Consider the following 17,089-nt stretch of genomic DNA (forward strand, 5'->3'; position numbering starts at 1 on the left):
CGGGAGAAAACAACCTGGGAAGCAACACAACAGCGAACCTCGGTGACAACTTTACATTTTTAAATCTATTTTAACTTAAGTTGATGCTTTTGTAAAGACGGTTTAAACCTTCTGGTGTGTGGTTTAAACTTTGATGTACGTGGATACGTGGGTCGTTCAGAGAATACGTTTATACATGTAGTTCGTATTTTTTCTTTAGCATCTCAAAATAACTGTGTTATTAATGTTCATAAACAAACTTAATGGTCATAAAAACACAATAGTTATTCCTTATTGAAGTCAAATATAAATAAAATAAAGTGCATGATATTGTTAGAGTACATTAAAAGTCAATTAATATTACATGTATTAAGCAAAGTGAAGTACTAACTATTTCAAATAGTTGTTTAAATGAATCAGATATTATATAAGGAAAGTAAAGTTAAAGTAATAAAATAGCCAAAATGTATGATAAGGTTAATATTTACAACTCAACGTAAGTCACACTAGAAATAATAATTCACTAAGCGAGCAGTGTGTTGTATATATAAATATAAAAAAATATTTAGGAAAAAAAGCATTTTATTTCATGACTTAGCCACTGCTTTATTATATTTTCGTTGAATGTGAGAACTTGATTTTCTGGAACTTCAGAAAGTTGTGTTACCAGTTTTATCTTGACCTTTAAACTATATACTTTATTGAATATTGTTTTGATTGTTTAAGCGCTTTGTGACCCTGGTCTGGAAAAGCGCTATACAAATAAAAATGACTTACTTACTTAGTACTTATTTTCTCAGATTGGATGATGAAAAAAACATTTTCTATAACAGACTGTTTTTGAAATTGTACTGACTGTCTTTGTTGCTGTGTTTGAATCAGTTGAAGAATGAGGCGTTCAGCAGCACCGAGTCAACTTGCTGGCAATGCAACGAAAAAGCCTCGTTTTATGCCTCCTGGAGGTCATTTTTCTCCTTCAACTGAACCAAAGCCACCCACCAAACTAGAGCCGAGCACAGCTCTGAATAAGGTACTTATTTTTATTATGTCACAGAGCTTTGTCTGTGGAGTTAATAACTTCACATCGATGTCTCTTATTTAAGGTCCAAAAAGGTATTTCTGCGTCACTTTACAACCAAACTAAAAGCCAAGCCAGTGCTTCACCAGCCATGACAGGCTTGTCCAAAGTTCTGGCTCGAGTTCTCTGTGCAACGGAAAGCAAAGAGAATGTGGTGGAAGTGGATCGTCCAGAATTTGATGAAGACAGAGCTGAAGGTACATTTTTCAAGACTATTTGTATTTTGTATTCATAAATGAATAGTGCCATATATATACTATACATGTTGCATGAAGAAGACAGAAGACAAAACAAGAAGTCATTCCAATCATTATCTCTGCAATGTTGATTAATTTGGGAAAAACAATTATAGATTAGTTTGATTAATAAGTTGCCAGAAGACAGAACTACTTTATTGGTGATTTTATAAAAATGAATTACCGCCAAAAGCATTGAATTGTAAGTAAGTAAGTAAGTAATAGTTATTTGTAAAGCGTCTTTCTAGACCAGGGTCACAAAGCGCTTTAACAAACAAAAACAATATAAAGTAAAAATATATACTTTAAAAGGCCAAGACACATAAGACAAACACAGGAGTCCCAGAAAATCAGGGAAAAGCACAAATAAGAATTTCTTAAGATGTTTCTTGAAGGAGTCAGTAGATCCATAAAACACAGAGGGAGAGGAAGATCCACAGCCTGGAAGGATTTCTCAACTTTGGTCCGGTAGTCTGTGCATGGAACCATCAGTAGATTCTGATCCACAGACCTCAGAGCCCGAGCTGGGGTGTAAGTCTGGATCAGATCACTGATGGAAGGTGGAGCCTGACCATGAATAGATCTGAAAGTAAGAACCAGAATTTTAAGAAACTGGCGACCAGTGAAGAGTTTTAAGGATCAGGGAAATGTGAGTTCTTCTACTAGAGCAGCTCATAATTCTCGCTGCACAGTTCTGTATCAACTGCAGGCGAGACAGATCCTTTTTATTTAGACACCAAAATAACTAAAAAAAACTGTTACAATAGTAAGTAAGTCATTTTTATTTGTATAGCGCTTTTCTAGACCTGGATACAAACAAGAAGACACAAACGCATGGATTATAAGATCCAGATTGTGTTGTGACATCATTTTCCTAAATTTAGAGATTTTTCTCTGTTGAAGGAAACAGTTTTTGGTCAGTTTTCTGCAGTGTTGAACTAGACGCATGTCTTTATCAAATACAACACCCAGGTTTCTCAGGCTCAGTTTGACAGAATGACCTAAGTCACCCAAGTACTGACTCAACCCTTTGTATATACATTTAGATATTAAGTCATCATCCTATGATTTGTATACATCTTGTATTTCTATGTACAGTATGGTATTTATTCCGCCAACGGTCGAATGGGCTACAGTTACCAAAATGGCTTAAAATAATCTAATCAGAAAATCAGAATCAGAAAACCTTTGTTGAATATATTTATACAATTTCTTTGTGTGGTGTGGATACATTGTAAAATAGAAAAAAATTAATTAAATCAGAATCAGAAACTTTAAGTAAGTAAATAAAGGTTATTTCTAAAGCGCCTTTCTAGACCAGGCTCACAAAATGCTTTAACAATCAATGGATGGATGGATGGATGGATGGATAGATAGATAGAACTTTATTGATCTCTCTGGAGGTCTCCTTCAGGAAATTGTTTTTCTGAATTACACATGGTAACACACAATAGAGTCATAAAATAAATAAATATATACTTTTAAAGGTCAAGACACATAAGAGAAACACAGTATTTTATTATTTAATTAGTATTTTATTGTTGTAAACACAACATACTTTTGTTTTTTTGTGGTGACATAACAGAAAAAAACGAATGCAATAATCTACAGAATAAGCAAGAGAAAAACAGAACCAGGCACCGAGGCAGCCATTCATTCATGTGGCGTCAATACAAAAATAAATAAAATAACTTTAAATTAATAATAATGTTTATAAACCGAACAGATATCAATAATAATAATACAATTATAATAATAATAAAAACAGATTATTGGAATTAAATCAACTATTTTTAATATATATGCGTTTTAAAAAAGGTGCTTCTATTAATGTGTTAATTCTACAAACGTCTTTATTCAATACTGACCGTCAGTAAATACTAGGGGGGTGTTAAGCCGAGCTGGCGACAGCAGGTCCAGACTTATGTAAATGAGCGACGCGGTTTTCTCGCGATAAGATCGAGATCGATTACCTGCGTCAATAAATATCGACAAGAATCATACGATGAGAAGAAAGAATAATGTTTCGTTGAAGCTCTTCGTTTTCTCCACGACGATAAAAAAAAACAAAAAACCCTCCGCAGCCTCGTCGAGCTCCAGCTGGCTGCAGTCAAGCCCCGCCCCCCCCTCCCCGCCTCAGAGTTAAGCCGGCGCTGTTTTCCAGAGCGGCGCTTAATGTCACGTGACCTCCCGCACAAAGTCGTCCGTTTCACCATTGAAAGAAAAAAAAAACAACAGAATAAAAAAGGGTTTTTCCTCTCATGTCGCTCCACCGCTGATCTCCCCCCTCACTGGTGCAGTTAAAGACATGCTTTGGTTTTACAGAGGCCGAGATGAAAGTAGGTCGGGCTGGGTTTAAGAGGCTTAACTACGTCAGCCTAAAGCTGGGAGGAATTCAAGCAAAGCCCTCCGCAGTAGGCGGGGGCCTTGACGAGGCTGGCCTAGTTAAGCCTGATTCTTATTGTGCTGCACCGGTTTTTTTGTTTTTGGAAGGAGCAGACCAAGGAGGTTTCATGTCTGTTAGGTTCAGCCTAGTAGACATGAAGTCCTAAAAAAAAACCCATTGAAGACCAGGATCTGTTTGAGGCTCTGTCCAGAGCAGCTTGGGTGACCCGCTCTAGGCCGGACTCAAAAGTCAAGTCTATTATGCTTTAAAAAAAAAAGAGACCAAAAAAAATGGAACCCGGGGCTTCGTTTCTATCCAACATGGTGGGTAAGGCTCGCTCGTCCAACTTCACCCTCTCGGAGAAGCTGGACCTGTTGAAGCTCGTCCGGCCTCACATCCGCATCCTGGAGGACCACACCAACAAGCACGCCGTCATCGTGGACAAGAACAAGTGCTGGGACACGGTGGCCGAGCAGTACAACACGCTGGGCGGGGACCGGCCCTACCGCACGGCCCAGGGCCTCAGGACGCTCTACAAGAGGCTGAAGGAGTCGGCCAAACAGGAAATGATGCAACGCAGACACGCCCAGCCCGAGTACCGGGGGAGCATCTCCGAGCCGACCCGGAGAATCATGGAGATGATCCCTCACCTGTTCCACCACGTGCCCATGCACGAGAAGGACCTCGGCAGGTAACGACTGCACGTTCAACAAGCGATGATTTATTCTGTTCAGTTGCTTTTTGATTTATTTAAATAATTGTTTAATTATTATTTATTATTTTTCTTTATATTGTCAGGATTCCTTTACCATTACCTCCTTAATATCTAGATGTTTTCATGTCATCTTGATATTAGTTAAATAAGTCTGTTGTTTATTTTTATATTCATTCAGAATAATATTCCAATCTTCAAAAAACAGTTTCCTGTGCAAGTATTTCAGTTCCATCAGAATATTGAATGGTTGACTTTATCATTTCAAGTGTTGAAATGTCTAAGCATTTAATTCCATTTTGGAATTATCGAATTCACTAATGTTTTCATTGAAAACGGGATTTAATTTTTTAAAATCTGAATTTAGTACTCTAATTCCATATTTTTTAATTCATAGCCTTTTAAATTCAATCAGAAATGTACAAAAGTGTGACCAGACATTACTAAACGAGTACCGAGCTACTTGATGCTTCCAAATACATGCCTCCAATTTCTGAAGAGTCTATCCCAGTTTCTTTTGGGTGAGAGACGGGGGGACACACTGGACAGGACGCTAGCCCGTCACAGGACAAACAAAGACACACAACCATTCACACACACACTCATACCTACGGACAATTTCCCCAAGTTCACAATGGACCTCTGTATGTTTTTGGACTGTGGGAGGAAACCCGAGTAAACCCACGTAACACTGGGTGAACATACAAACTCCACACAGATTTGGCTTAATAGACGTTGTTGACTTAGTTCTTCAATCAATTATGATTATATTTAAGTGGTGGCAATTAAAACAAGAGATCATTATATGAGAAATGATTCTTTTATGAAAAGAATGTAGTGTCAACAGCATCATTCTGATAATCTTTAATCTTTTAATCAACCTTTAGTTGTTAAAAGTTATTTTTAAAGATAAAGTTTCACATCTTAGCAGCGACTTTCTGTACATTAAGAAATTGTCTTGTGTCCATGTAAAATAGACTAATAAAGTTGAATTGTTTAATTTTCACTCAATTAATTTAATAACTATTTCACATTGTCATAAGCTCATAAATTGTACCAAAAGATGCTGGTTTTGCAGAATGAATCAACTATTGAAATGTAAAAATATAATGTATATACAGTATATATATATATATATATATATATATATATTTATATATATATATGTATATGTGTATATATATATATATAATAATAATAATAATAATCTCTATTTATATAGCGCCTTTCTAGACCAGGGTCACAATACAGTATATTGTGCTTATATTTCTGCTCTTGTGAAATACAAATTCAGCTCCTAGTATTGCAATACATATCGTATCTTTGGCAATGCATCGTAATACATATCGTACGCCAGTTGCTAACGGACACTCCTATTGGATATTTTGGTGGTTGCTGAAAAATGCTTTAAATGTGTAAATATACAGTGTGTTTTTATTTCATTGTATCGTACAGTTATAACATCATTATAACATTTATATTTGAATCATTACTGGATCAAGAACTGAAATGTATTCTTTAATTTCCAGGTTAATGTACAACAAGCACAGCTCTCCGACCGAGGCCTCTGGCAGCAGCTCGTCTCTCGTCGGGCTCCAGGGCTACTCGGCAGCAGCTGCCGCGCCGAACATGGCTCAGGACGTCGTCCAGCTGGACACGGATGAAGACGTCAAGCCGCCGCCAGACCTCCCCGTCCGCCCCCCCACAGCGGAGCCGGCATCGGAAGGGCGTCACGTGTCGGAGCAGGACCTGGACAGCGTGCACGACTACAAGACGTCTCCGTCGCCCACGGCGTCTTCGGTCAACATGGCCCTCTCCGCCTCCCCGCTGCCCTTCCACCAGAACTTCTACCCCAACGACCTCTACGGTCGCCACGACTACGGGGGGATCCGACCCCTGCACCTGGTCAGGGAGGAGCACGAGCTGGTGCTCGCCAACCACAGGAAGGTGGCCGTGTACCTGGACGAGAAGAGGGAGGGCCAGAAGAGGAAGCAGGAGCTCGAGGAGGAACTGTTGCGGGCCAAGATCAGGGTCGAGAAACTAAGAGCTGCCAGACTTCGACACGGACTTCCGATCCCGCTTTAACCGGGAGTTTTGACTGCACACGAACATGAACCGAGGAGGATGATCACGTTCTTTAGAAACATGTGCCTCACACGCTGTTTTTAGGATCACTTTGATCAAAACACTGAAGCCAAATGGTATTTAAATGTTATATTTACAAGGGAATTTACAGTTCAAGTGTCTTTTGTTGATCACAACTATTTCCAAATCTGGTTTATCAAAGATTTACATGACAGATATTACTTTTTTTTTTATTATTATGAGGCTCACAAACACATAATAGTATAAACTACAGATTACATTACCTAAAAAAAATGACTCTTAACTCTCCAAGTGCTTTAAGAGAACTTTTAAACTTTTGCCACAAATATAAAAAAAAGCCTTAATTATCCTCGAACCCCTGGAAAGTTTAAGAAGGGAGGAGCCAAATCCTTGTATTTAACTGACTTTTTCTGCGTGTAATCGATTGTTGTCACTTTCTTTTTTTTCATCTGTAACTGTTTTATTAAAAACAAAACAAAAAAGCTCTTTTTTTTTCTTCCCAAGTCTGGTCTATTCAGTCAAGGTGTGAATATGCGTGTCTGTTATACAACAGCGACCTCTGTTGGCGTCATTGTGTCACTAACGCCACCTTGTTTTTGTTTACAGGGGCGCAGAGCACAGCGCAGCCCGGGACCTTTGGAGGTAGATTTATTTATTTATAATCTAACACTAACTTTAAACAATTTTTGATTTAAATGTTTTCTTTTCGATTTAAGTAACTTAAGTTTTGATTTAGAAAATACAATTTTGATTAAAGCATTTCATTTATTTTCTCTTGATTAAAAGTAAACGTATGTTACGATTGAATTTTTTTTGTTGATTGAAGCAACTTTAGTTTCGATTTTTTGACGTCATTTTTTTATTGACATTTTTTTATTGAAGCAATTTGTTATTGAAATCGTTTTTTATTAAATTGAAACAACTTTATTTATTGATGCAACTTTTTTGAAACTTCTTTTCCTTTTGATTGAAGCATCGTTTTTCTTTTTAAATGATACTTTTTGATAACATTTTCTTTTGTTTATATTTTTTCTTTTAAGCGAAGCAACCCTTTTTTTTAATTTCATTGACTTTTTCTTTGATTCATACTGTTTTTTTGAACTAAAGCAAGTTTTTTGATTGGAAATATGTTTTTGATTGAAGCAACATTATTGAATACTTTTTTTTTATTGATTTGAAACAACTTTTTCTTTCATTCGAAATATGTTTTTTATTAACGCAACTTTTTTGAAACATCTTTTTCTTTTGATCGAAGCAACGTTTTTTGAAAATAAAAATATACTTTTTGATTTTAACTTTATTTAAAACCTTTTTTTATTCAATTGAAATAACTTTTGCTTTGATTTGAAATATCTTTTACTGAAAAGCAACTTTTTCTAACGACCAAAGCAACTTTATTTGATTGGAAATATGTTGTTTTATTGAAGCAAACTTTTTTATTAAAATATATTTTTTATGGTAATTGAAACAACCTTTTCTTTGATTTAATTTTTTTTTATTGATGCAACGTTTTTGATCAATATTTTTCTTTCGATTGAAGCAACGTTTAAAAAACAATACACTTTTTTTTTTTGTTGATTGAATCAACTTTTGTTTAGATTTTCTTTTAATTGAAGCAAGTTTTTCTTTGATTTTAAAACATTTTATTGAAGCAACTTTTTAACAGAAGCAACCTTTTTTTAATTAAAAATGTTGTTTTATTGAAACAACTTTATTCTTCGATTTGAAATGTGTTTTTTTATTTATTGAAGCGACTTTTGTTATGATTAATAATGTTGTTTTTTTCTGATTGACTAACAAAGAAACGAATCTACCTCCATAGAGACAGACTTGGCTCCTCCCACTACAGATGCAGGCGCTCGTTACTTCAGCGTCGTGTGGTGTAAAGCCAGTGGTAGGAAACACAAGCGATGGGAGGGCGACGCCGTCATGGTGACGAGGGGACGAACGGCAACTTTGAAGGACATGGAGGGCAAAGACATCGGGAAAGGTAAGAAGGAAATGAAGATTCTAAACGTGTCGTATACCGGGGTCTTGTTAAACAGATTTCATGGTTCTGTAACAAAATCCTCTCCATGTTGTTGAAGGAAGTGGCTACAAGGTGTCAGAGTTGCTCTCTCTGTGCGAGGGCGAGACCCTCAAGATCGGCGGGAAGGAGGTGGAGGTGATGGGTCTCATCTCACCAGAGGACTACGCCAAGGGCCGTTGTTTCCAAGACGGCCAGGCGGAGCAAGAGGATCTTCTCACGAAGCAAGCCAGACTTCCTCCCAAACCTGCAAAGCCGTTTTGTCCTCCTACCAAGTGTGGGGGGGTCATATCACCCAAGAAAGAAGGAGAGCGGGCGTGCAAGCCTCGACATGACCCCGATGCTCAGGGTGAGTTTTGATGTTTGTTGAACTTTCAATCACGACACTTGTGGTGTAAAAAAACCCAAACAACTCTTAATAATGGCAACATTTCTTCAACAATATTGTATTGACTTTTTTCTGCCTTAAATTTATATTTATTTTTTATCATAGTCCTTTTATGGCATATATTTCAAAAGTGTTTACAGTTAATATATTTAGATTTTTAAAATGTTCAATTAACATGCAAATATTCTCAGTGTTTGTTCATTTTTGTGTTGCAATTAAACCTTCAGCCTCTAGATGGCAGCAGTCATTATATCCTCCGTAGCTAAAGGAAGAATGAAATGAGATCCCAGCGATGACTGAGGACGAGAGGATATCCGATTTTTTAATTTTTGTCCAATATAAAGTAGAAATGTTAGAAATGATCGATACTATTAAATATTGCAATATTGCTTTTCACAATGCTGTACAGAACTTTATCGATTCTTAATTTAAAAATATTTAATAAAGTTTGTAGAAAATAATTTTACAATTTACAATCAACATGCAAATATCCACAGCGTTTGTTCATTTTTGTGTTGCAATTAAATCTATGGCTGCTAGATGGCAACAGTAATTTCTTCGCAACTTAAGGAAAATTTAAATGCTGCGAGATCCTGGCGATGTTTGGACATATTTTGGTTTCAAAACAAATCAAATCAGTTACGACTTCATCAAGAGTCATGTGGTCTGTAAATTCTGCAACACCAGAGTCAAGTACTCGACAATACTACAAATATATCCTTGTTACTACAGTATCACTATATATTGTGTCGTTGCACATGTATTCGTGCCAACACACGCCTCCAGCTAACAGGTAGTTTTACAGGTGCACTGGTGATGCCCCGCCCCTCTCCCAACCACCAGTGGTCCAACAACAAGTCGGGTCTTCCTGTGGTGGACGTCGTGTTAGATCCTCACTTGACCTCTCAACTGCGACCCCACCAGAAGGACGGCCTGCTCTTCCTATATGAATGCGTGATGGGCATGAGGTGATGTTGACGTTGACGACGAGTGTGAACATGAGGGTGACGTGTGTGTGTGTGTGTGTGTGTGTGTGTGTAGAGCCGTGGGTCGCCACGGTGCCATCCTGGCCGACGAGATGGGTCTGGGGAAGACGCTGCAGAGCGTGGCGCTCTCTTGGACGCTGCTCAAACAAGGACCGTATGGCGGGAGAGCCGTCGCCAAGAAGGTTCTCGTGGTCACTCCCGGGAGTCTCGTGCAGAACTGGGACGCAGAGTTCAGCAAGTGGCTGGGTCGAGAGAGGATCCGGGTTTTTACCGTGGGTCAGGTGAGACGCATGTTTGCAATGTTTTCTTCAATCAGGTTTTCTATGGAAGTTAATCAGTGGCATCAGAATATTTATTTTAACATTCCAAATGTTGAAAAGTTGACATTTTAAGCAGAATATTATTAAATAATTGGATTAAATCACTTCTATACTATAAAGTTAATTTATTTTCTTTTTTTTAAATTAAATACATTTTCAAACCGAATGAATTTTATTTAACACAAATTTGAATTTCTTATTCCAATACTTTATAAAGGAAGAAAATTATTATTATATATCAAATTATAAGACAATTATAAGTAGCCTTTAAAATGCTATTTGACATGTTTATATAATTCTGAAATAATAGATGATAATAATATATATAGTATATTACTAACCAGACAATGTTTACTTTAAAAGACAATTAATTTAGAATAGGTATCTTTTAATTATTTGAATATCAAACTTAATTTAAAAGGCTACAAATTACAAATAAACATTCTATATTCAACGTTTTTCAATTGTTTAAAATTACATTATCAAACTATTTGTAAAGCATTTTTGTGGGAAATATTGGATTTTTTATATTAAATAATTTATATATATATATATTTACAAATATAAGGTATTGAATTAAATTATTCAATAAAAAAACAATTTAATTATTTAAAATTATTATTATTATTTAAAAGTTTCAACATGAAATGTAAAATCCGATCATTCAATAATCTGATTTTCATGAATAAATAATAGTTTTCCTTCTTCATTTTTACTCAAGATAAATCTGATTTGCAGAAATTCTTGTTTATTTTACCTCCATTAAAAACGACAATCCATATAAAAACGTGATGAAACACCAGAGTTCATGTCTTTATACGCAGGATAACAGGATCGAGCAGTTCCTGCTGTCGCCGCTCTACAGCGTCCTCGTGATCAGCTACGAGATGTTGCTGCGCAGCCTTGAGCAGGTGCGTCCAGACCTCAGGGTTTCACACTGATCTGCTCGCGAATACATTTAGTTTTTTCTCTTCAGGTACAGAAGGTTGACTTTGGACTAATCATCTGCGACGAAGGTCACAGACTGAAGAACAGCAACATCAAAACCTCGTCGGCTCTCAGCAGCCTCAGCTGCACTCGCAGGGTCATCCTGACAGGTACGAAACCTGGACACAAGAAAATGACCAATTATTAGTTAAATTATATTTCATTACTTTTTTACTTGGCAAGTTATCTTAAAATAAATAACATTTATCTGGAAATAAGCATTTCTTTATGGATAAGTCTGGATAGAGAACATGAATCTCGTGTCTCAATAATAATAATAATGTTAATAATACATGTAAAGTAATAACATGTTCGTTGAAAAGAAAAAGGTCAATTAATACGTTTATATTTCCATAATTATAAGATTTCCTGACCAGACCAGGGAAAATGTGACATTAAACAATTCATTCAAAACTAGTACGAAGATCAGGGCTGTCGCTATCATTCACAGAGGGAGAGTATGTACTTTCAACAGGAAGTAGTAATATTCTCATTCTTGGAGGTTTGATTCGTCTTATCTCTGTTGTTCCTCCTTTTACTAAACACTCCCGTTTCATTTATTTTCCCCAAAATCAGTTTAACTCAAATTGGAAGTCACTTTATAATCTGTTCCTTATCTTATTTTAAAACACTGGCATCTCTTGAGGTTACGATATATCAACATGAACATGAATCTCATCTTAATTATGATTCTTGAATTTAACATTTAAAATGTTGAAATAATTCAATTAAATAAGTTGATTTTTTTTTTTTTTATAAAATAATATTATTATAAAACAATTTCTATTTAATTTTCTAATTTAAAATGTATTTATATATATACTTTTTATTTTATTTTTAGCCTTTTAAATGTAATCTAAAAATATTTCTGTAAAAGTGTCAGCAGAGTATGAATAAAAAATATAGTGAATTTAGAATATTTATTTTGTGATTACTGGAATTAAAATATGAAACTCTGTGTAAATTAAAAAAATTAAAAAATTTAGTATTCAAATTTTCTAATTCATAAATAAAATAAAAAGTTGAACCTTTAGATATTCAAATCTTAATTAAATTAAATTATTTTAAAAGATGCTAAAAAAAGAGAAATCTTTTTTTTTTACTATTTCTTCCAAAAAAGGTAGAAAGGGTAAAGAAGAGCCTCAAATATGACACATGTGACATAGAAAATGAATCCAAAAATCTATTACCTAATTTACATTTTGCCGTTCATGAAGAAAGAAAAGAAAGTTGCACCTTCAAACCACGTGTACATTTCTCAGGCACGCCAGTACAAAATGACCTGCAGGAGTTCTACGCCATCATTGAGTTTGTCAATCCCGGAATTCTCGGCTCAACGACAGCGTACAGGAAAGTATACGAGGAGCCGATCCTGAGGTCCAGACAGCCCTCCTGCTCCGAGGTGAACATCTCTCCATGATGGTTCGTTTACGAGGCCTGACACATGTTCTTGTAGGAGGACAGAACGTTGGGGGAGGAGCGGGCCTCGGAGCTGTCTCGACTCACCGGCATGTTCATCCTGAGGAGAACCCAGGAGATCATCAACAAGTATCTGCCGCCGCGGTGCGACTGGACGCTGATCTGTCGACCTTCTCCGCTCCAGCAGGAGCTCTACAAACACCTGCTGGGTCAGAGGGTGTTCCGGGCGTGTCTCCAGGGCTCGGTGCAAACTCACACACACTTGGCCTGCATCACCGCGCTCAAGAAGCTGTGCAACCATCCGGCGCTGCTCCACGCCACCGCCAAGGTCCAGATGGTACTAAAGTGTCTTCTGAATGATTGTCTGGACGATTGGATTGACTCGCTGTTTCAGGAGAAGGCTGACCGTGGATCTGAGGATGGATCCCTGAGTGACGGGCTGGACCAGTTCTTTCCAGACGCCTCTGACCGGTTGAACCCGGGGGACTCGGGGAAGCTCCTGGTTCTTCTGGACCTCCTCCAGACCATCAAACACCTCAGTCCCTCTGACAGGTTGTCTTTAGACTTTTACATTTGTGTGGATGTTTTTGACTTTATAATCTTCATTTAGATTTTGTTTACCTTTTAATACATTTAATTTCTTACAATAGTTATTTTATGGTTTTTGTGTGAAAAATAAATAATTACATATTTTTTAAATGCACAATTAACTTACAGATATTAGCACTGTTTTTTTTTTTCTTTTTTCGTTGTCATTAAACTTGATGACTGAGGATGAGAGGATACAGTCGACTCTAGCTTAAAATTGATATTTTGACGTATTTTGGTTTCAAAACAAATGAAAGTACTTACGACTTCGTCAAGAGTCATGTGTTCTGTAAATACTGCAACACCAGAGTCAAGTACTCGACAATACTACTAATATATCCAGATTTCTTTTGGGTTTTAAATAATATTTTATTTTTAAAGTGTGTATAAAATAAAAATAAAAAATTTGCAAATTAATCAATTAATTAAATGCAAAGGTTAGCGGCGTTTTTTAGTTTTTGTGTTGTAATTATGTCGTAAATAAAGGAACAATGACATTCTATGATATCCCGGCAATGACTGAGGACGAGAGGATACCGTAGACCAATCGTCCTGCAGCTTTTAAAGCCGATGTTTGGACGTATTTTGGTTTCAAAACAAACTAAAGCAGTTACGACTTCATCAAGAGTCATGTGGTCTGTAAATTCTGCAACACCAGAGTCAAGTACTCGACAATACTACAAATATATCCTTGTTACTACAGTATCAAGATATATCGCAACTTATGTTATTGTTGTCCCTTTATCGTGATGCTGTCGTTTTGCAAGATTCTTGTCAATACGCACCCATACTAATTACTTCCCATCCACCTTACTTGGGGTGCCAAAAAAACAGGGAACTCCCATGATGCCTTTCTACACACTGCTGTATGTAGTGACGGCTGATTGGTGGTCCAATACGTTAAATTCTATTTCAAATTCAGAACGTAACCCTTGCCATAGATAAGACTGCATGCGTTTGTTGATAATATTTCTTCTCCTTCAGGGTCGTGGTCGTGTCCAACTACACACAAACCCTGGACATGCTGCAGGACCTGTGTGGACGCCTGAGCTACTCCTTCTCCCGCCTGGACGGACACACGCCCACCAATCAGAGGCAGCGGCTGGTGGACGCCTTCAACAGCCCGTACTCTCACGACTTCCTGTTCCTGCTCAGCTCCAAGGCGGGCGGAGTCGGCCTCAACCTGATCGGCGCCTCTCACCTGGTGCTGTACGACATCGACTGGAACCCGGCGAACGACATTCAGGTTTAACACGACGATAACGACAAGGACGCACTTTTTGGTGGTTTTCAGTCGACTGAGTTTTTTCTCTCGCTGTGATCAGGCCATGGCTCGGATCTGGAGGGACGGACAGAAGAAGAACGTTCACACGTATCGTCTCCTAACTGCTGGTGGGAACTCTTGCATGATTGCGTGCATGTATTACCATTATAATTATGTTTTTTTCATTGTCATTGAACTTCCACCAACTAGATGGCTGAGGACGAGAGGATACAGCAGTTATTTTAATTTATTCAGAGGTTTTGTTGATGCCAGAATTCTAAAAAAGTGCCATTAAAGTAACTTTACAATTTGAATATATATATTTCAAATGTTGAAACTCTTTTTTATTGAAACTTTGCACTGAAGCATTGAATAACTTTTAAATAATTTAATTAAATAATTTAATTATGAAAGGTTGCATTTTTTAAAGAATAAGGTTAAGTTCCAATATTTAAAAAAATTAATGGATTTTTACATTTTTATTCCTATAGTTGAAAAAAACATTTTCTAAATTCAATATATTTTTCAATTCTTAGCTTTTTAAATTCAATATAAAAGTGCTCCTTAATTAAACTATGCGACGTCAGATGATCACGTGACCACACGGTGGCACTATTACTAACTTTTTATATATATAAATATATATTCATATTAATTCAAATGCTTTGGATATAAATAAAATATTACATTTGGAAAACTTTTTTTTTTTCATTTTGAAAATATGTGATTTCAATTCAAATAAAATAATTAATTTAAAAATTATAAATTTAATTATTTAAAATAAGGATTCAATCTTGAAAAAACAACAACATAGAATTACATTTTAAATGACATTTTTTAACATTTGAAATGTTTAATTCAACTATTCAATATTCTGATGGCACTGATATACTTCCATATACTTAAAACAAATCTATTAACATTTCTAATAATTCAATGCAATTCTAGTCTCATATTAAGCTGTACATTTAAGTAAATGTGTAGCTAATGCTAACCATCATTGCTAGCAAGTCTCCCTCCATCCTTTCAGGGACCATCGAGGAGAGGATTTTCCAGAGACAGATTGCCAAACAGGGACTCTCCGGCACCGTCGTGGATCTGGGAAAGGGCACGGATCACATCAGCTTCTCCACCAGCGACCTGCGAGATCTTTTCAGTCTCACAGAAACGCCGTCGCTGACCCACGACCTGCTCGACTGCCCCTGCGACATGGACGGGTCACTCAAAAGTAAAACAAAAAATCCAAATCTAACCAACAAGACGACCTTTGATTTAAATGTATTTATTTTTTTCTCTATTCTTAGCGACGGACGGAGAGCAGGAGCCGGTCTCGAGTCGACCTTGTCAGCTCGGCCGCCAGCCCGAACGAGGGGCCGCGAAAAACAAACCCCTGAGCATGTCTGAGCTGATGCAGTGGAGACACTACTCCGGTGACACGCACACCTTCTCAGACCCCTATCTTGACCACGCCCGAGACCACATCACCTTCGCCTTCCAGACCACCATCTCACACACACTTTAATCAGCGTTTCACTTTTGACGGTTTTAAGCACCACTTTAAATGTTACTGTGTCTTATTTGAATGAAATAACATCTTCAATGTTCAATTAGATCAGATATTTTAGGACTTTACAGAGAATTGTGGGTCTTTAAAGGCGTTTATTCTGTGTTTACACATATATTTTATATTTCATGTCCATGAAAATTAAGTGCTTGATTTTTGAATGTGATTTATTCATGTGAAATATCTTAAAAATGTTCTGTATATTGTTTTTTCATTTATTAAAGAATATTTGTTTGTTTTACGTTCACATTAATGGCTGAAAAAATTCATATTTTTGATATTCGGACCATTTATAATTAGAATTAAAGTTTAGATTCTTTCCCCCTTCTTATTAACCTGTCTGTTATAGGTGTTGCAGTGCATTGTGGTTAGTAATTAGTCAAATTCGCCCTCAGTACTATGAAAAGGAAGTTATCAAGTACATTTTTATGTTTAACGTTTATTGTTAGGTTTTGTTAAATACATTTTTATAAGCATATAAAATTGTGATTAAGACGGTTAATAGGGGAAAATATAACATTTATATTTATATAAAATACATTTTTATTATTTAGTATTTTTACTATTTTCTCCTTTTTTTATCTTAATTAAAGGATAAATTGATTTTACTTATAAAATTCAGTAGAAATATGGAAATTTTAACTAAATTGTAGTTGCAATGAGTTCAAGTGGACAGCAGGTGGCGGTACCGTCCTAAACACAAGAATAGCTCAGACAAACCATATCAACAGTAAGGTAAGGTAAGGTAAAACTAGCTGTAGAAACACTGTTATATGTCATTTCTTTTACAAATAAAGCTATTTGCTAAATCAATGTTGATGTTTGCTGATGATATAGTGAGATGTTGTTCATCGGTGAGACAGGTAATGTAAAGAAGCCAGGAGAGACAAAGTTCAGAAAAATTCAAAAGTTCAAGACAGTTTGAATTGTTACAAATCTGTCTTCATTCATATGTAACATTTGTTCATTTTGTTTTTATCATCCAGTCAGTGCTGCAGTTTGCATGATGTAGGTCAATGGAAGAGTCTCGTTACGAGCCTGCTGCGTGGG

General features: G+C 36.4%; 2 protein-coding genes across 3 annotated transcripts; both read left to right on the top strand.

Moving 5' to 3' along the window:
• The first annotated feature begins 14 nt into the window (after window positions 1-14).
• rad54b (RAD54 homolog B) lies at window positions 15-16,277 on the top strand. Of its 2 annotated transcripts, XM_087813263.1 has the most exons (17): window positions 15-42; window positions 862-1,009; window positions 1,083-1,254; window positions 7,104-7,139; window positions 8,320-8,487; window positions 8,585-8,872; window positions 9,717-9,879; window positions 9,953-10,178; window positions 11,042-11,128; window positions 11,194-11,314; window positions 12,467-12,606; window positions 12,661-12,951; window positions 13,018-13,175; window positions 14,196-14,457; window positions 14,537-14,603; window positions 15,506-15,703; window positions 15,780-16,277. In XM_087813263.1, exons 2-17 carry the CDS (start codon window positions 869-871, stop codon window positions 15,995-15,997), a joined length of 2,736 nt encoding a protein of 911 aa, XP_087669389.1. In that variant the 5' UTR covers window positions 15-42; window positions 862-868; the 3' UTR covers window positions 15,998-16,277. The 2 variants fall into 2 exon arrangements, with proteins under 2 accessions (XP_087669389.1, XP_087669387.1); XM_087813261.1 differs by having other exon boundaries at window positions 12,661-13,175.
• Window positions 2,546-6,826, top strand: LOC148062659 (fibrinogen silencer-binding protein). Its single transcript, XM_087813264.1, has 2 exons — window positions 2,546-4,370; window positions 5,921-6,826. The coding sequence occupies exons 1-2, from the start codon at window positions 3,970-3,972 to the stop codon at window positions 6,474-6,476; spliced, it is 957 nt and encodes a 318-aa protein (XP_087669390.1). The 5' UTR covers window positions 2,546-3,969; the 3' UTR covers window positions 6,477-6,826.
• Window positions 16,278-17,089: the final 812 nt, after the last annotated feature.

The sequence above is a fragment of the Callionymus lyra genome, chromosome 17 (assembly GCF_982586985.1).
Source record: "Callionymus lyra chromosome 17, fCalLyr1.hap1.1, whole genome shotgun sequence".
In the NCBI taxonomy this organism is placed as follows: Eukaryota; Metazoa; Chordata; class Actinopteri; order Syngnathiformes; family Callionymidae; genus Callionymus; species Callionymus lyra.

Bases quoted from the DNA above. Each gene is read 5' to 3' on its own strand.
- rad54b (XM_087813261.1), top strand. From the start codon at position 869: ATGAGGCGTTCAGCAGCACCGAGTCAACTTGCTGGCAATGCAACGAAA. The intron at 1,010-1,082 runs GTACTTATTTTT...CTCTTATTTAAG, and splicing joins CGAGCACAGCTCTGAATAAG to GTCCAAAAAGGTATTTCTGC. The intron at 8,873-9,716 runs GTGAGTTTTGAT...GTAGTTTTACAG, and splicing joins ACATGACCCCGATGCTCAGG to GTGCACTGGTGATGCCCCGC.
- LOC148062659 (XM_087813264.1), top strand. From the start codon at position 3,970: ATGGAACCCGGGGCTTCGTTTCTATCCAACATGGTGGGTAAGGCTCGC. The intron at 4,371-5,920 runs GTAACGACTGCA...TTTAATTTCCAG, and splicing joins CACGAGAAGGACCTCGGCAG to GTTAATGTACAACAAGCACA.